Raw genomic sequence first — 20,338 nt, 5'->3', positions numbered from 1 at the left:
TTGTCAAAATTGAGTTTTTTACATAATCTGATCCATTAGGTGTTTATTAATGCCTGTGTGGTGTTATTTTTAAAATGTTGACATTTTTGAGTTAGTAATTCATAAAACACAAAGGTTCCATCTCACAGAACATAATGGAATGTAAAAACTTTGACGCTCAATATCTCTGAACTACAATAAACGGAGATAGAACCTTATAATTCTAAGCTCACGAAATAAGACAGGATACAATTAGCCGTACAAATCGTAAAAAATAAAATAGTAGAAATGTCATGAGTATTGCACACGGTGGCAGTGGGTGTGAGAGGTAATATTGAATAAAGTGACTCTGTGCTTAAGGTTAGGTAGTCCGTAGTACATGGGATGTGCTTGGGGATAATAGTAATTCGTCTTCAATAGGCTTGTTTATGAGCCTGATCGCCTGGGAGAAGTAGCTGTTTGTCACCTACTTTGTAAAAAAAAAGGATGATGACATTAGCAGCTCATTCACACAACCTTGTGCGATCACTACTACCTTCAAGTAGATTTGGCCGTGGTTTATCATCACTTTCCCCTCTCTCCCCTGATGATGTCCTAAAAAGTGTCTCATCCAACTGGGCAACCACCTGCCCTCTTGATCCCATCCCTCTCACCCCTTCTCCAATCAATCTCGAACGACACCCTTCCTTTCCTTACCTACCTCATGAATTTCTCCCTGACCGCTCTACCGAGACTGCTCTCTGGGCTGTAACGGAGGCCCTCCACACTGCCAGAGTCTGTTCTCATTCTTCTGGACTTTCTTCTTCTGTCACATTTGACACAGTGAACCACTGGATCCTTCTCTCCACCCTTTCAGAGACGGCCATCTCAGGCTCTGCACTCTCCCGGTTTGTATCCTACCTGGACGAACGCTCATACCAGGTAACGTGGAGAGGGTTGCCACTGGTGTCACGACTCCCCAGTTGAATGTGCAATAACACTATGTGCAATATGACAACCCTAGGGTACATAAGGTTGCAGAGAAATAGGAAATGTTAGAATAGGTATAGCATTAGCATAGAGTACAGCACAGTGTTTTATCTGTACAGTATAGTATAATGGATAGTGTACATAGCCTTTATTTATGTAAACCAGCTCCTTTCCCTTCTTGTTTTTTTAGTTTTTTTTTCTCTTTCCTAGCACCAGGGGAGCCCCCCCTCCCAAATGTCGTTGTTTGGTACATGTACTATATCAATGACAATAAAGACCATTCATTCATTCATTCATTCATTCATTCATTATGAAAAATAAATAAAAAATTACTGCCGAAGGCACTTGTTATAGTTGATTAATCTACATAGATAAACATACTTATTATAAGTTGCTTTGAAAAAAAGTGTCTGCTAAATTACTGAAACAAAATAGGAAAATAAATCCTAGTTCTACCATTGTGTGAGATCAATGGTTAACTAGTGGGTGTGTATATCAAAAGAAGCATGGTGTACACCAGTCACTCTAACTGCTCTGAAGGTGAGCTTATAAGGGCTCTTGTAGTCTTGCTGGTATTGCTTTTATCTGTGTGGAATGGAATGGTGAGAAAGTCAGGCTGAATGACGTCCCTCAGACAGGTTCAGTGGAGAGGGACAGAGGCAGGCGGATAAAGAAAGATCTGACTGAAACCCAAAAAACTGAAGCTGCAATTTCCACTGACAAACAGACAGGCAAGCCAAGTCTGACATAGACCGAGTTGAGAGAACTGAGAGCAGTAGTGAAGAAACTAGGGTCTGCGGCAGTGGAGCACAAAATGGACTTGACAGCCTTAGGTCGAAAGTGACAGCCCTGGAGGCGAGACTGAGAGGGAGGGAGAGTCAGATGGAGTGCCAGAAGGCCATGCTGACAGAGCAGGCGGTGAGGCTCACCCATTCTGAGGTGAAGGCTCTGGGAGCCAGGCTGAGTCAGGTGAGACAGTGTTATGGGAACACAGCACCAGCATGGCTGGGTTAGAAATTAAACTGAGCATTGCATTAAGTAAATTGAGGAGCTACAGCAGGACCATTCAGGTGTTCTTATTTGTTTATCCTTGCCGTATTTATTTTTTATTTTTGTGATACTTCATCATTACTGTTTGATCCTGCCACAAATTATTCACTTACATGTCCTTTCTATGTGGTACAACAGCACTACAAAATGTTTGAGTAACTCAGTTAATACTGAAACTGTGTGAGTAGTGTGAACATAACATTTTTGGCACTGTTCAATTCGAGCCATGGTAGCGGCTACTGAGAGGCAGGTGAATGGATTGAAAAGGCTGACTGAAGGTGTGAATGTACAGAAGGACACACGGTAGGAGTCCTGGAGCACAGTGTAGGGCCTGCTAATAAACTGAATCAATAGCGATCATGTCTAGGACAAGCTGTCGAACTGAGACACTTGGGGCCGGTTTCACAGACAAGGCTTAAGCCTAGTCCTGGACTAAATCACACTTTCAATGTAAAATCTCCATTGAAGATGCTTTTTAGTCCAGGATTAGGCTTAAGCCTTGTCTGTGAAACCGGCCCTTGAAGTCCAGACTTCAAGACAGTGCGATTGCTGTGGAGACAGAACAGGGAACGTCAGAAAACAAAGGTAATCAAAAGCATTTGAAAAAGAGAACTGTTCTTTCACACTATTTTAGCAACAGCAGAGTGATGGTTTTCATGAACCTGGTTACAGCTCAATCCTTGAAACGGGAGGGCCTTCGTGTCAGGTCAAATACCACTGACATGCAGGTCAAGTAGCAGGGGATGGAGGTGTTGGTGCTAATAGATGAGGTTGAGGAGCTGAAGGCTAAGAGTGAAGGTGCATTTTGTTGTTAATCTTAGCCAGCACTCACTATACTGAACATTGGAAGGTCAGGAAAAAAGTGGATCTAGGACTGCATTTATTGAATCGCCTCAGGGCCATCCAATTTCTGTTCTTGCCCAGTGTGTTTGCTATAATAGATACTATTCGAAACTCAATCAGTGGAACTGGGTGCTCTTGTCACAAGGTCAAATGCAACTGAGACCCAGGTGGGAGAAACAGAGGGCAGAGGTGGTGTTGCTGAAAGCTGAGGTACTCCAACTGAGAAGGGAGAATGCAGGTAAGAAAGCCATTACATCCCAGAGAAACTCTGAGTCTGCTTTCCTCATGATTTCAGCTCGATCCCTGGAACTGGAGGACCTTATTGTCAGGTCAAACACCACTGTTGTGGCCCTAAGCAACCGCATAGACTGCTTATGCCAGCGGCCGGCCCTGACGATAGACACAGCAATCCAACACACCAAAGTAGTTGGTGTAAGTAGGTATCAATATTTACAGACCAGCCCCCTCAAACATTTGACTTTTGATGTTTTTGGGGGAGGCTCATGTCTCATTCCCCCTGGGTCCTCATTAATTCACACCCTGAATGCTGTTCTACTGTTGAGGAAAACAGGTTGTTTGGTTGTCATGGGAATTAGTATATTATTAAAGTTTTTCTCTTAGAGTCCTTGGAACTGGAGGAGTCAAACAACACAGAGAACACAGTGCAACAGCAGAGGACAGAGGGAGTGAAGCTGAAAGCTGAACTGAAGAGCAAAAACTTAGCATACTTTTCAAAAGCACTTTTTTGCATTTAGAGTGGAGAGGAGACAAGGTTTATTTGCAGATGGCTGCCAACTATCAAGTCTGATGATAGTGACTCATTTGGTGGCTTCTTGCCCTTTCCCATATGCAGAATTTCATTATGAGGAAAACAGCTGACAATTTGCAAATTGTCTCTTACCATTAAAGGGCTTTCTGTCAATAAACACATCATACAGAATGTACTTCAAGAAGGGGTGTTTTAATGAGATGAAATGAAAACATAATTGTTGTACATGTATTAAGACTGTTTCTTATTGTCTGAACATAAGTCTACATCCATAAACACAAAAAAATCAAATCTGAAAATCAAATCAAAATAATCTTACTTCATTCAGCCCTGCAGGTTAGCACAGGCATACATTTACAGTACAACATTTAACCAGCAGAGGTCTCCTATCTAACACTTATTATCATTATTATTATCACACACACCTCCAGATAGATTCAATCAATGTTTTACTATGAAGAGTGCATATACCATTCAACAGAATGCAGCACAGACTCCAGAGCATCGTTTTGTTTTTTCAGTGATCCGAAATGAATATGTCTTCTCCAATCCTGAGGGTTATAAAGAAACCAAGCATTAAAAAGTAGTAACAAATCGATTTTGAGGTACTGAATGTCCATTTTGGAAACAGGAAAAAACTATAAAACATTATTTTACTCCTGCAGCTGGCAAATCGAATGGTGTCTCAGTGACTGAGTGCCCCCCTCTAAGTGTGAAATACCTGGTGCTCTTCCAGTTGTCAGCAGGGCTCGGAGCCACAGATCGCAGCATCCAGAGTGTCTTCAGCACTCGCTTCCCATCTGGCAGGGGGAAACACTGGCCAACCCAGGAGCTACAGGAGCCTGAGGGAAAGTCATACGCAATTAAAAAATCACACTATGAGCTTTTGAACAGTACCATTATAGGTGAAGCATTTCATTTTGCACGTTGCTGCGCTCTTTGACCACACATTGCCATCCTCTCTTACCACACCTTGCTGTCCACTCTGACCACACTGAATAACTGAAAACGTACATACACCAAGTTTACTAATAGTGGCAAACATATGCGTATCCTTGAAAACAAAGAAAAAGTAAAATAAGTATGTAAAGGCAACCTCCACACCAGTTAAGTGCTTTGATTGGACCAGTGCATCACTGATTATTCTTTGTCTTAATGTCATCATTCCTGCCTCATGGCCATTTAATACATGTTAAAGCTCAAATCTAAATGCTGGACCTTTAACAATCAAGATCACATTCATCTGGGAGGAAAGAGTCAGACACACACTCACCTGTCTCCCATAACACAGAGAAAGCAATGGAGGTCAGAGGACCTGGACTGCTGACCACACCAAGGAGCTTGCCTGGTTTGGCTGGACCTGTGGCCCCTGACATGATTTCCACTTCACTCTGAACGGTCCCTCTGAGCTCAGAGCCAACCGCCTGTATCTGCAGCACAGAGCCCAGATCGTTTCTCCACAGCCCTGTGACATTGCAGCAGACGGCCTGAAGGAACAATATGACACGCTCACTTTCCACACATTGTATTCTATGTGGTATACATGGGCATGTTTAAAACAGGAACTAAATTAAATGCTCATGGATGCCACAGTGCAAGTATAATATGACATCCATAGTTTAAATCATTGCAATACAAGGACACATTCTCCCATGTGAATTCCACAGACAATCCATCTGCAGTAGCAATGAGATAAAACTGGGAATCTGCAGTTTTCCAATGTGGAAATAATAATAGCACTTCCCCAGAACAGAGATACACAAGATAGAGAGGACAACAATAATGGGCCTAGATTCAACCACATACTTCTTGACTTCTATACATCACATTACAATAGTGTATGCTACCTATGTGACCACTGTAATCAACTGATACTTACGTGAGGTAGTAGTAGTAGAGCAACCAAAATAAAAGCATAGTAAATACATTTTATGATGCACCGCATGATTAAACCTGCTCTAGACGTTCTCAAATCTCATTCACTTTGCTCGGTTACTGAGTGAATACAGTTTTCTAAGCATTAAGCCAATCAGCAGCAGACCTTGTTAACGACCCTAACCTAATTTGCAAACTAGCAGCAGCTGTGATGGTGATGTTTGTTGTGTCCACTGTCCACAATCACCACACAACTTTGGGACAAATTCCATACTGGCAGTAAAACCATCTTCAATTCAATCATTGTGTCAATGGTGGGGGTGCTAATGCGGTCTTTTCATACAAGGACGTGAGCCTGAGGAGGGGAGAGGATGTGAAGGAGGTTTAATAACGCAGTTGCTTAGAGATTCCCTAGGCCGATATGAGAGCTGAAAACCATGGGGAGCTTGAGATATAGAACAATAATAGACTGTGCCCAGTCAGGACAAAACTGGCATTTCGCCCAGTCAAAGTTTTCTCAGTGGATTGTGAATGTCTAGCCCCATCTCTTGCAATTAAGCTTTTGGACCACACTGGATTTTGCCCCTAATTAAAAATGTTGAAGTCCATTATGGCTGCAATAATCCCATTGAATGGAGGTTTAATCACCTACAAACGTATATAATATTTGATAAAAACACATTTTTTAGTTCATTTCTGCCTGAGTACAAATTGGTTTTGTGTGTTCAAGACTGGCTTCTCATCTCCTGAAACATTTTCTATATGGTTCTTGTGACAAGAATGAATAGATGTTATTAGTGAAAAGGTCATTTGGTGGCAACACGTGTCTCTCTCTTGGGGTGATCCCAGACAACCAACTGTCCTGTGCGGCTAACATCGCAGCAATGACTGTTCCTGTAGATTCGTCCTCTACAACATTCAAAGGATACACCCATTCTTCACAAGAGAAGGAGCACAACGCCTGATCCAGGCACTTCCCACCTAGACTACTGCAACTCACTTGTGTCTGGGATCCCTGCCTCCGCCATCAGACCTCTGCAACTCATCCAGAATGCTCAGCCGGTCTGGTGTTCAATCTTCCCAAATTCTTCCACGTCACCCCTCTCTTCCATACCTTTCACTGGCTCCCAGTAGCAGCTCGCATCAGATTCAACAACACACGCTGCCTCAGGAAGGCCTCCAAGATCTCCAGAGACCCATCCCACCCTGGGAACGAACACTTTGCTCGGCTGCCCTCGGACAGGCGGTTCAGGACCATGTTCGCAAGGACAAACAGACTGAAGCCCAGCTTCTACCCCAGGGACATTCAGGCCCTGAACACAGCAAAGACCTAGGTTCTAGGCCCTGGACAATCTAGACATTTGATGGCAGCTACTAGATTGAAATCAAGTGCAATACTGAAACACAACTGTGAACATTTCAAACCTGCAAACTGCGACACTTTAAATGAATGCGCAATAACAATATGTGCAATATGACAACCCTCGGGTACATAAGGTTCAGAGATAGGAAATGTTAGAATAGGTATAGCATAGCATAGAGTACAGCACAGTGTTTATTTGTATAGTATAGTATAGTGGACAGTGTACATAGCCTTTATTTATGTAAACCAGCTCTTTTCCCTTCTTGTTTTTAGTTTTCTTTCCTAGCACCAGGGGAGCCCCCCCTCCCAAATTTCGTTGTTTGGTACCTGTACTATATCAATGACAATAAAGACCATTCATTCATTCATTCATTCATTCAAGACTCTGGTGCTCGCCTACAGAGCGGTAAAGGAAACAGCTCGATGGTCAGTCCCTTAACCATGGCCCACTCACTCCATTCTTCCACCTCTGCTGGCCCCTTGGCACTGCCATATTTACAAGGACATAGTAGTCACTCTGCTCAGTCACGGCTCTTCTCACGGCTTGTCTTGGCACTTGGCACTTGTTCTTATCGAAGGTTTAACTTACATTGACTGTTGGATAGTTCATTCCCTTACTTAGGCAAATGTGACAGGGTCTGGTGAAAAGGTCCTCAAGTAGGGCAAGGTCATTTTTCAGTTTTTTCAGATTATGAAAGTGCAGATTTTAAGCTTTCAAATGATGTGCCATTATTTGATCAAATGATCACACAACTACGAAATTGGCTTTTCTCATAAAATGTTTACACGTGTACTATAGGTGATTAAACCTCCATTAAATGGTATAATTGCAGCCATATTGAATTTAGGCCACCATATTGAATTTGGGGCAAAATCCAATGTGTCCCAAAATCTTAATTGCAATAGTAGGGGCTAGTCATTCACAATCCACTGGGAAAACCTTGAAATGCCAGTTGTGTCCTCAATGGCCCTGTCTATGAACAAATGGTTCTAAAATAAGTATTGATTTTGAGACATATCTTCCCCACCTATGTCAATCAAACCCTTCAATGACCTTTAGCCTAGCAGTTCTAACCGAGGTGAGGGGAGGTTCAGACCAGATTAAATTCCACGATTGCGTCAATTGTCCCATCAATTCAATTCAATTCAATAATGTGCGGTGAACCATTTTATGGCTGCTTATCCCATTTCAAAATAATGGGAAAAGGATTTAAATGTTGCATCGCTGAACACTGATCACCTATAGCTCTCCTTTAGAAAATTTCATTTTTTCTTTCTTTACACCATGCATTTAGAGAGGTTGGCCCACCTCAACCAATATCCACCATGTTCTTCTAAATAGATTTCGGTTCGGTGATTTTGTGTAGACTTGCTGGGCCTTCATTGGTTATTTACACAGACATACAATATCCTGTCTAAATGTAAATGACGGAAATTAAACACCAGGACTTTATGATCATGCTGATAAAGCCTCAATATATGTTTATGACTGAAGATGCCAGGCCTTTCAAACCTGTTCCTCTCGGATAGTCAAAAACATCATTAAATATATCAGTTATTACAGGAGCAAGTAGTGCTGGTAGATTGGGCTTCTCTTGTTTGACTCTCTATTGTATCATATCAAAAGAGGCACCCCATGCAAATACTGACTGAAATGTGTTCATATTTTTCATATAGGTCTAGTACTAGACACACAAACAAATGCAGCAGCTAAAGGTGCTCTAATGCAGGCTCTAGCCTTAAACTAGTGCTTAAACAAACTTCAATGTATTTACTGTACTAAACATGTTCGGGTATATGGTCACCTTTTAAATACATAATAGTAGGCCTACTGTTACACATTAAATCCAACCAAGAGATGTAGCACTTGTTTTGGCTTCCATTTATGGTACTATATGGGCACATTTCTCTCCATCTCCATCGTCCACCTCTTTTTCACTCCAATTTTATGAAACTGAGTGGCCACAGTGGCCACAGGGCTCTCAATAATTGAGCTCTCTGCGTTGAATGGTGTGGGCAGTCTCCACTCTGCTGTTCCTTTGTGCCTTAATCAAAGCCATTGATCCAAGGATGTAATTTCTTATTCAAGGCCATTGATTAGGCTAAACCAGAGGTGTTTCCAAAATAACCTGGACTCTCAGATGATCTGGACTGTTGTTGTTACTCACAGATAATGTATCCTGTCCTATAATTACTTATTTTCTTTACTGCAAGCCATTCATCATGTGAAGGCATATTGGCTCTCCTTGAAGTTTGATAGAGGTGTGTGTGTGTGTGTGTGTGTGTGTGTGTGTGTGTGTGTGTGTGTGTGTGTGTGTGTGTGTGTGTGTGTGTGTGTGTGTGTGTGTGTGTGTGTGTGTGTGTGTGTGTGTGTGTGGTGTGTGTGTGTGTGTGTGTGGGTGTGTGGGTGTGGGTGGGTGCATGATTAATTGATTGAATTGAGTCTCCCAGAATTGAACAGAAAACACTGATATTAATGAGTGTATGGTAGCATAAATAAAACATAACCTTCAGCAATGATGTCTCTCCCTACTCTCAATGCTGATGGGCTAGCAGTTGTGGCCATTGAGTTATGTTATCTGGCAGAACTAAATGTGTTTGTAAGAAGATTGGACGGGTGCAGTCACATTAGATTTGCATAATTTGTTCAACCTGCAACGCAGAATACATCCGTCTTGATGTCCCTGTGTGTGCCTTTGAAGTGGATCAAAGCCCCAACACAGGATGTGGGGACATGACAGCCCACTTCATCAGAGTTCACAGGCTGTACATGGCAATTGGGCATGACATGTTTCAAGTGTACCTGTCCTACTGCAGATCACAGAAAACACAGCAGCAGTTACAGTTTACCTTGTTAGAGAAGACTTATGGAAAAATCATCTGTGTAACCACTAGCTGTTTGACAAGGACAAAGGGTCCTGTCCTGAAGAGGCGGATTATCAGTTGCGTAAATCAGAGAGAGAGAGAGAGAGAGAGAGAGAGAGAGAGAGAGAGAGAGAGAGAGAGAGAGAGAGAGAGAGAGAGAGAGAGAGAGAGAGAGAGAGAGAGAGAGAGAGAGAGAGAGAGAGAGAGAGAGAGAGAGAGAGAGAGAGAGAGAGACTTGTTGCTTTTGCTTATCATGCTATTATTGTTTCAGAAACGAGATTGTTCTAACCGGACGATTAGTTTTCGGTAAAAAAATATTTCGCCCTGAAAAAAACGGGAAGAAAAAGACGCACACACTCACGATGAGAACAGCCACCGTCTCCTCTCGGCCAAGACGTCATGAGAGCGCACCTGAGCAGTGGGATAGAGATCACCAACCATTACCATCCCCTGACTTCGACAACAGCCCGTTTTTTAAACCACCGACGTTAACCCGATGCATGACGCTCCCTGATGCTTTGTATCGACAACGACGGACGAATTCGACAGAAGAGGCACAGTATGACCGCACAGTGTACCGCGCCGACCATCGCGGCCACCGAATCGTCTCAATGAGTGTTCACGGTGTTCACAACGGTGCGTATCAGTCTGAAGTGGAGCATATTCCCTGGACTATAGATGACGGGGTTCCCGACTTCAACAGCAGTGAGTGGGTACATTCAGAGTCCCAACCCAGCAATTCGCCTCAGAAGACGTAAGTGCGACATCTATTTATGATAAGGAAATAGCCTCCGTTATAGGTTGGCCTAGTGGAGATGGAGAATTCACAATGATCATAGGGATTGGGATTGCTGAAATTAAATATAGCATTTTTTTTCCACACAAAATCTGAATGCATTTGGAATAAACAGACTATGTTTTCTTCTAGTTGTATTCGTGGGTGACTTCGTAATTTTTTAATTGATAATTCAGCAAATAATTTGGCCTAAGAAATTTGATATGGGTACAATTGGGCACGCAAGTACATTTTGCTCAAAGGGGTACAAGTTGGGTTAGAACTTCTCCAATAATACACCTCCTGTGAGTGCATCAATGACCACTGATGATGTGCCCTCAATGTGATCGATGCATGATGCAGATCGATGCCTTTTAATCAATGAATGGATTTTAATCAACAATCATTTAAATGTAAAAAAAAAAAAAAAACTATCATATAACTTGGTGGTGTTGTCATCATCATGAGGTGGCTGTATACTGTACATGGCATTACGGGTCCCATATTATGAAAATTCACTTTCTCAGCGCTTGTGCACTAGGGGTGCACAGAGATGTCTTATGTCATCATCTGTATCTGTATCTGTATCTGTTCAACCTACAAAATTATCTGTATTTGTATTCAGATAGAACACATGAAGTGGGTGTGGTTTATACCGGAAGTCGTTAAATTAATTATAATACAACATTATATTGGCATATAATGAATTATGAAATATATTTCCACATCCTCATACTGTAGGGTTCAACTCTCTCTCTCATGAATTGAAAGATTCTGTTTTGCATTGGAAATAAAAACGATTAACTTAGTAAGTAAGTTAAGTAATAAAAACTATTAAGATAGGCGATATAGAAAAATATCCTTCAGTTGAATGGAATAATTTTAAATTCCAATGATGCTGCGTTCGTTTTTCTTGATGAGTTAACCTTACTGCAGTTCCTAAACGTGAATTACTACTCGGTGGGGATGACTACTGAATAGCGATCACTTTTTAAAAATGTGTAATAAATGAAACGACTAGTTAGTGAAATCAAAGTCCTATGTTGCAAACATAATGCTCATTTTTATCTGAATCAATTTGAAGAAACATAATGGCTGTCACACAGACATGTCAATCATGGTTTTATTTTCCGAATAATAACAGGCAACTTTGGGTAGAATCTGTATCTGTTTCCATCGCAATATTTGTACTTTTCCGAATAACCTATTAATATTCGGTTACATCCCTCTGGCACATACATTTGTGTCTTTACTAACACAAAAACTGTGTAATAAAACAACCCAGTCAGTTTTTGTGGGCTGCCTATTTCAGAAAACATGTGAATAAAGCCATTCAGATTTGCCACCCCAACCTAGTGGGGTCTCTTTAGAATTATACCATATTATGTGCATTAAAGATGAACACACAGAAACAGCCCATCATGAACATGACTGAAACAGAGGCATGCTAGATCTGATAATCTGATCATCTGCTTTAGATTAAAATCGGAGTGGTATTTTCTGCAAAAACTCTTCAAGGACATGTTTTGGGGACCCCAGAGACCTATATTAACTTGTTGAAAAATAGGATAATATGTGACCTTTAAAAGCTCTGAACAGTTTTAGTTGTCTTTCTTTTTCTCTCAATGCATCCTTCCATCCAGAATTGAGACGACGCACCGTAGACACACCACACTGCGAGAGAAGGGTCGTCGGCAAGCTATCCGTGGCCCTGCGTACATGTTCAGCGAGCGGGGCACCAGTCTTACAGCAGAGGAGGAGCGTTTTCTGGATGCTGCCGAGTATGGGAACATCCCAGTGGTGCGCAAGATGCTAGAGGAGTCCAAGACCCTCAATGTCAACTGTGTGGACTACATGGGCCAGAATGCATTGCAGTTGGCTGTGGGTAATGAGCACTTGGAGGTAACAGAGCAGCTGCTGAAGAAGGAGGGGCTGGCGCGTGTGGGCGATGCCCTCCTCTTGGCCATCAGTAAGGGGTATGTACGCATTGTTGAGGCCATCCTGGCCCACCCAGCGTTCGGCTGTGGACTCCGCCTCACCCTTAGCCCCTTGGAGCAGGAGCTACGAGACGATGACTTTTATGCGTATGATGAAGATGGCACACGTTTCTCACATGATGTGACCCCTGTGATCCTGGCTGCACACTGTCAGGAGTATGAGATAGTGCACACTCTGTTGATGAAGGGAGCACGCATTGAGAAGCCCCATGACTACTTCTGTAAGTGCAACGAGTGTGCAGAGAAGCAGTGCCGTGACTCCTTTAGCCACTCCCGCTCCCGCATGAATGCTTACAAAGGCCTGGCCAGCGCTGCTTATCTATCCCTGTCTAGTGAGGACCCTGTGCTCACAGCTCTGGAGCTTAGCAACGAGCTGGCCCGACTGGCAAACATTGAGACTGAATTCAAGGTGAGACACTTCACACATGAGACACACAAGTCAGGACCACGCTTTATAACATGGTGTGGTGGGGAGTGGTGTCTTATGTTGAGAGAAATACACTCATGACCAGAAGACCCCCCTGCCCCACACACACACACACACACACCAGAAAATTCCAATCAGTGCATGCACACTCTCCCAAACGACACACTAATGATATTGGAACATGCTGTGATGAAATGAGAGATAGGTAACATGTTACAATCTGTCAATAACCTGTTGTGATAGGTTTGTCACAAGAAATGATTGAGAGTGCATGTCAAGAATTGCCAATACACCTGGCAACATATTCATACATATTTTCAAAAACTCATGCTTCTCAGTGCATGTTTTGGAAATGCAATAGAATTGTGTCCAGGCATTACCATTCACAGGTATTACCATTCAATTTGCTCGACCATGCAGGATAAGCCACCGATGCTCAGGGCGAATTTAATTCTGAGAATCACAGTGAGGCGGACATGTCTAATCAGGGATTTCCATACACAGTCTGTTGACTTCTGGTGTTGTTTCGGATGAGCTGTTAATTGAAAATGCCCCTCAGAGAGCTTTCTCTAATCTGTTTTTCATTATGTTCTGATTACTGACCTTTGCAACCATTTGGTGGTTTGTTATTTGAGCACAGGTGCACAGATACACACACTCACAGGAACATGTACAATATCATCTTTGTTTTCTAAAACATAGAGAGAAACTCATAGAGAGACATATAAAACACTCACTAACAATTTAGTGATTTATAATCACTTCAATAATGACCATGTATCACAAACATATTACACATGAATACTCACATTCATACACACCCTCATTAACATATGTGACAGGGTCTGGTGAAAACGTCTTCAAGTAGGGCAAGGTCATTTTTCTTTTTTCTTATGAAAGTGTGCATTGAAATCTGAAAATAGAAGAAGATATGATTATCTGAATATTGGTACACCTCAAACCAAATACCGGAGAAACTCACTCTGAATCAAAACACACACAAAAGAGCTGCTTGTAGCTAGTAGTTAAAAAGGAACATCTAAACTGCATGTTTAGCACATCACAACATGATGATAAAACAGAATAAAATGATAAAACAGATAAAAACACATAACTACACATAATTAGATGATCACACAGTCCTTGCTTTTGAGTTTGTTTACAAGCCATGTATCACTTACCCAGTAGCTTATGGCAGATGATACAGTAAATCCAATTCACAAATAATAAGTATTTAGTGATCCTAAAACTGTTGTTTGTTAAATCGAGTGGGCACTTCAACACTTAAACTTTTGTAATATTTTAAAGCTTTTTGCATGGCTTGAGAATTAATGAAATTATGTCACATTGGCTGTGTCAATGGAGTAATGGTTGGCCTGAGGTTTTGCAGTTGTATAATGGAATTTGAATACTGTACCTCCTCTGGACCAAAATGTGAGAGAGTAATATTATCAGTTAAAAATGTTGAGTGCCTTTTGGGTCTCTCTCTCATCACACATTATTAATTTTCTCCATTTATGTGTGTAGAATGACTACAGGAAGCTGTCCATGCAGTGTAAGGACTTTGTGGTGGGAGTGCTTGACTTATGCAGAGACACAGAGGAAGTGGAGGCCATTCTGAATGGGGATGTGGACCAAACTCCGATTGGTGATAGCAATCGACCCTGTCTCAGCCGGGTCAAATTGGCAATAAAGTATGAGGTCAAGAAGGTTAGCTGAACCTTTCAACTTAATACCAAACATGCTTTTTTTCCCTTTATGCTACATACAGTAAGTGTCTTTGTCAGTGTGTTTGTGTGATTTGAAATGTCCAGATTTAAATAGCAACACAGCATTACAAAAACGCTTTCAATGACTATGTTGACATTGCCCCAATGCTGAAAATGTTTTATGAGGCGGCCTGAAATGGGATGGACATTTTTAAAACGTGTATGAAAAAGCAATGTTTTATACCCATCGATGGAAATGAGGGATTCCATAAAACTAAAATATGCCATGCTAAAAGTCAGTTACCTTAGTCACTTTTGGTTGTCAAATTGTAATATTTGTTGTTTGTTTTATTCTCGTCATATCTGTCCAGTTTGTGGCCCATCCTAACTGCCAGCAGCAGCTCCTGACCCTATGGTATGAGAACCTAGCTGGTCTCAGGCAGCAGTCTATTGGGGTCAAATGCTGGATAGTCCTGGGAGTGACTTTTGGTCTGCCTTTCCTCGCCATTGCATACTGGATCATGCCCTGTAGCAAGGTACACAGTATTTTTTTGTGTCTTTTCAGAATCACTCAACACACTATTACTAAAGCAAAAGTTACAGGTCTGGTTTCCAGGACACAGATTAAGCCTAGTCTTAGACTATAGCATCCTCAATAAATATGTGTAATTGAAAGTGTGATTTATAATGGTTGTAGGTTGACGGTTGTGTCTTTGTGATCGATTTCCTCTTCATCAGTTGAGTCGGATTCTCCGCAGTCCCTTCATGAAGTTTGTGGCCCATGCTGTGTCGTTCACCATCTTTCTTGGCCTCTTGGTACTTAACGCTTCGGACCGCTTTGAAGGTGTCAAGAACCTTCCTAACGAGACGGTAACGGACCACCCCCATCAGGTCTTTAGGGTCAAAACCACTCAGTTCTCCTGGACAGAAATGCTCATCATGAACTGGGTTCTGGGTGAGTCACTGTATTGTTCATTGTTGTCATTTTTTGAGGGGAGAGATATTGCTTTCTAGCCAATAGCTAGCTAGATAGCTGAGTATCTGTGTTGGAATGATGCTAACTAAGTATAACCTGACTGTAACACGAAGGTGTTTAAAAAGCTTGGTTCTCGTTCTTAGGGATGATCTGGTCAGAGTGTAAGGAGATCTGGGTGGACGGACCACGGGAGTATGCCATGCACCTGTGGAACGTTCTGGACTTTGGCATGCTGTCTATCTTCGTGGCATCATTCACAGCACGGCTCATGGCCTTCCTGAAGGCCTCTCAGGCTCAGGTTTATGTGGACCTGCATGTGCCCAACGTGGATCTGAGCAACGCTGTCTTGCCTGCAGATGTAGCATATTTCACCTACGGTAAGTACTGTGATATGCTCTGACTGCCCCAGACAGCTTTTTGTTTTGTGGGGGGGGGGGGGGGGGGGGGGGGGCGGTGGATATCGTTTCCCACCTTTTTATGAACATGTGTGTCTGTCACTGTCCATCTGTCTAACTGTTGGTCACTCTCTCTGTCTGTCTGTCTGCCCATGTCTGCCTGTATGTCTGCCTGTCTGTCTCTCTCAGCTAGGAACAGGTGGCTACCATCTGACCCTCAGCTCATCTCTGAGGGTTTGTACTCTATCGCAGTGGTGCTCAGTTTCTCTCGCATTGCTTACATCTTGCCAGCCAATGAGAGCTTTGGCCCACTCCAAATCTCCCTGGGCCGGACCGTTAAAGACATCTTCAAGTTCATGGTCATCTTCATTATGGTCTTCCTAGCTTTTATGATTGGCATGTTTAATCTGTATTCCTACTACCTTGGAGCAAAGTACAACCCAGCTTTCACCACGTAAGTGCACTCTGTGTTCATCGACAATTAAACATTCTGTAGAATGATGTATTCTGAGATATTTCTATATGTATTCTGAGATATTGTCTGTATGTGTGTGTGTCCATAGGGTGGAGGAGAGCTTTAAGACTCTATTCTGGTCCATCTTCGGCTTATCTGAGGTTATCTCTGTGGTCTTGAAGTATGACCATAAGTTCATAGAGAACATTGGTTATATTCTGTTTGGCGTCTACAACGTAACCATGGTAATCGTACTGCTCAACATGCTGATTGCAATGATCAACCACTCCTATCAGGAGATTGAGGTGAGACCAGGAACCAATGAACACCACTAGATTAATGACAAATCAATAGTTAATCATTACTATAGTATTTGGAGGTCAGAGTAGAAATGGAAAAACACATAGGGGGCTGTGTCACAGACAAAATTAACTCTAGTCCTAAATCACACTTTCAATGGAAACTCTCATGTGAAGGTGCTTTTTCATCTAAGATTATACTATGTAGGGGGAAATTAGCCCTAATGTTGTTAGAGACGGTTCAATTTGTGTCTGTCCAGATGTGTGACTGATATTGTTTGTGTAGTGAACAAGTAATTAATTACCTGTCCTCTTCCATCTCCATATATTATGACTTTGTAATATTACTCAACATGGTTGTCTATATCAATAGGAGGATGCTGACGTAGAGTGGAAGTTTGCCCGTGCCAAACTGTGGCTCTCCTACTTTGATGAAGGGCGGACACTGCCTCCACCATTTAACCTGGTTCCCAGTCCCAAGTCCTTCTACTACGTAGCCCTACGTACACGGGCCTGCCTGGTGGAGCTGTGCAAGGCCAAAGCCCATCACCATGACAACCAGCGGGAGACTGGCATGATAAATGTGCGATTTAAGGTCAGAAAGGTTGGGGTTGGGCGTTGTACATCTACCTCATTAGATGTTGTCTTTCCCCTGATTCTGATGTGTGTGCTGCGCTGTGCTACACTGGCTTCTAACAGCAAAAATGGCTATGATCTTGATTCTGTTTCAGCTCCATCAGTACAATACCCAAACTAGGGCATTGGAAGATCTCACCATTAGGAAACCCATCAATCATCCTACTCGATACCAGGTACCTTTTCTCCACAATGGTCAATACTACGCATATGCCATACCCAGAAGTGTAGATTCTAAATTTCCTGTCTTCTTTCTTTTTCATAAGAAACTCATGAAGCGACTAATTAAGCGATATGTGCTTAAGGCTCAGGTTGACAGTGAAAACGACGAGATTAATGAAGGTGAGTGTTTCATATGAGTCACATAAAGTCCAGAGGTTGTTCTAAACAGCCAAACCATTTTTAACTGCCAGGCCAGTAACGAGTCTGCACTGGGTCCTAATGCAAGATGGCCAGAGTGGGCCCTAGGTAGTGTAGAATCTTCTTGTCGGTAATTAGATGGAATGGATCGATCTATTGAGGATTCGTGATCTTACATGCGTTGTGTCATCTCAGATAGATCAGGTGTGCAGCATACACGATTTTGACAAGTAATAGAACGTTCAACACGGGTCGGAATCTCTGTACTTTAAGATTTAATAAGACAGCAGCAAATGGTTCATCAGCACAGTACCAGCATTCGACATTCGACGATGACGACCATCATTGTGAAAATACAGACAGGTTTAAATACTCTCCATGTTATCTCAGATGTTACGTTTGTGAATGAGCTCACCCTCTCTGCCAAGGACAGATTGACTCCTCGGCAGCAACTTAACCCATCTACCTTTGACCACCATCTGTCTGTGCCCTGGCGCCTAACACCCCCCAAGGTCTTAAGATAACAACCCCCGAATCTGTCTATTGTGGCGTCCTTGCTAACCGTGAAGATCAGGCTGACCTGAAGACTAGAATGGAAGAAGCAGAATGTGTGTGTGTAAGTGTGTGGGTATGTGTTATGTGTGTGTCTGAGTGACATAAGCATATATGTTCTAGAAAACCCCATGGAGATCCTACAGTAGCACGCAATTTTTTTTTACTTTTTGCACAATTCATGCCTAGCTTACAACAAGTTTTCATTAGCCAAAATAAATAATAGCCTAGTAAAGGGTGCACTTTCTGTGAGAGAGAGAGACTGTTACGTGGTCCAACACTTTCACACACACACCTCAGCCACACAGCTCAGCTCCCATTGACTCCCACATAACTCGAACACTAGGCTGTATCTACTGATTAATCTGCGCACCACCTGCACATTGACAACAGTCGTCGGCGCCTTTTCCTCAGCTGTGTTTTTCTTGCTAAAGAAACTTGCTATTTTAGTTTTTTTTCTTTTCTCAGTTTCTTCTTTTGCCTTGCTTTTCTGAAAATCACTTTAGTGCTTGGGCATCATTGTTTCTCTCTCCGTGATTGTTCGCTAGCTAGATGCCTTCTTCTTCTGTGCAGAATGTGGGCGCACGTAACGTTACGCACGTCATGTGTCAAACATAACCCAAAATTCCTTCGCGCGCTTTGTACATTTTTGAACATCTAATGACCTGGTATTAATCCTTATTTAAATTTAATTTAGAAATGTAACATTCAGGTATTAGTATATATTAGTATCAGTTTATATTGTTGAGACTCAGTGCTTGAGATCTTATCAAGAATATGACTCTGGGCCCTAATGCAGGTCACTGTGCCAGGCTGTGACTTCATTCTGATGAAAAAGTCCCCAAGTAGGGCAAGGTCTTTTATTTTATTTATTTATTATTTATTTTTTTACAGATTATGAAAGTGCAGATTGTTGTTTGTGTTATGATGTGTCCTACATTGAAATCAGAAAATAGTTGAAGACGATATGCTTATTTGAATGTTGGTACACCTCAAACCAAATACCGGAGAAACTCGCACTGAATCAAAACAGACGCATTTGCTACCATCGCATTGGTAGCTAGCTAGCAGCTAAGAATGAACATCGCTATGAACATCTAACTGCATGTTTAGCACATCTCAACATGCTTATAGAAAATCAACATGCTAAAAACACATAACTACACATAATTAGATGGTCACACAGTCCTTTTGAACACATCCTAAAACATAAGTTTGTTTACAAGCCATGTATCACATATTATTCAAATCAAGTATTTAGTGATCCTAAAACTGCTGTTTGTTATTTAGTAAGCTTTTTGGTCATTTGCCCGACTTGGAAATTGCCAACATGCAGACCTTTTGACAAGACTGTGTCACAATTTGTAATGAAATTAGTGATCAATAACATACATTGCATCCTCTGCAGGTGAGCTGAAGGAGATAAAACAGGATATTTCCAGCCTACGTTATGAGCTCCTGGAGGAGAAATCTCAGGCCACTGAGGAACTATCTGACTTGATCCAACAACTTGGTGACAAGCTCAGCAAGAAACCCTGAGTGGAATTAAGCGGTGCAAATTGTGTTTCAAATGTATTTTGATAGATGTATTTTCTGTTTTGGTTGATTAATGGTTTGCACTCCACTCCACTGTATACAAGGGCCTTGCCTCTATTTTCACTATAGTCAAAAATATTCAAATCTTTGGTGACTGTAAATTAGAATGTAATAGATCATGACAGAGCATGACTATGTTCAATTGTAAAGAGAGAGTTTATTTTAGACTTTCTGTACGAATGTTGTTGCTTTGTTGTTGCGTCCAAAGTAGTAAAACAGGAGAAATAAAGAAGAGTCAGGTTAATATTGTCTGGTTTGGGGAGGAGTTTCCTTATGTACCCCAGTTGTAAAGTTTTGTAAACTCCTTTTTAGTAAGCTCTCTTTGGCCATAAACAAATTAGCCACTTATTGAATTCCTCAAATAAGTTGAATAGGCCTACCCCAGCTTTATGTATGTTTTATGTACATTGTCTTGTTTGAGTGTTTCTTGGTTCTATGTTAGTCTGGAC

The 20,338-nt window shown here is 41.9% G+C and overlaps 2 protein-coding genes across 2 annotated transcripts; one reads left to right on the top strand and one right to left on the bottom strand.

The window, feature by feature from the left end:
• Positions 1-1,826: 1,826 nt before the first annotated feature.
• Positions 1,827-7,341, bottom strand: avd (avidin; the record flags this gene model as incomplete). The annotated part of the gene is made up of 4 exons (XM_080529223.1): positions 1,827-1,908; positions 4,332-4,452; positions 4,884-5,097; positions 7,303-7,341. 4 exons carry the CDS (start codon positions 7,339-7,341, stop codon positions 1,827-1,829), a joined length of 456 nt encoding a protein of 151 aa, XP_080385349.1.
• Positions 7,342-10,075: 2,734 nt separating this feature from the next.
• LOC308155086 (short transient receptor potential channel 7-like) lies at positions 10,076-19,832 on the top strand (the record flags this gene model as incomplete). The annotated part of the gene is made up of 12 exons (XM_080528329.1): positions 10,076-10,467; positions 12,132-12,894; positions 14,440-14,622; positions 14,993-15,157; positions 15,360-15,576; positions 15,741-15,974; positions 16,182-16,446; positions 16,556-16,751; positions 17,119-17,340; positions 17,477-17,557; positions 17,648-17,723; positions 19,702-19,832. The coding sequence occupies 12 exons, from the start codon at positions 10,076-10,078 to the stop codon at positions 19,830-19,832; spliced, it is 2,925 nt and encodes a 974-aa protein (XP_080384455.1).
• Between the last annotated feature and the right edge of the window lie 506 nt (positions 19,833-20,338).

Source organism: Nansenia antarctica, assembly GCF_963989245.1.
Source record: "Nansenia antarctica genome assembly, chromosome: 4".
Lineage (NCBI taxonomy): Eukaryota > Metazoa > Chordata > Actinopteri > Argentiniformes > Microstomatidae > Nansenia > Nansenia antarctica.
Note: the sequence above shows the minus strand (reverse complement) of the source record. Positions and strands in the feature narration are given on the sequence as shown.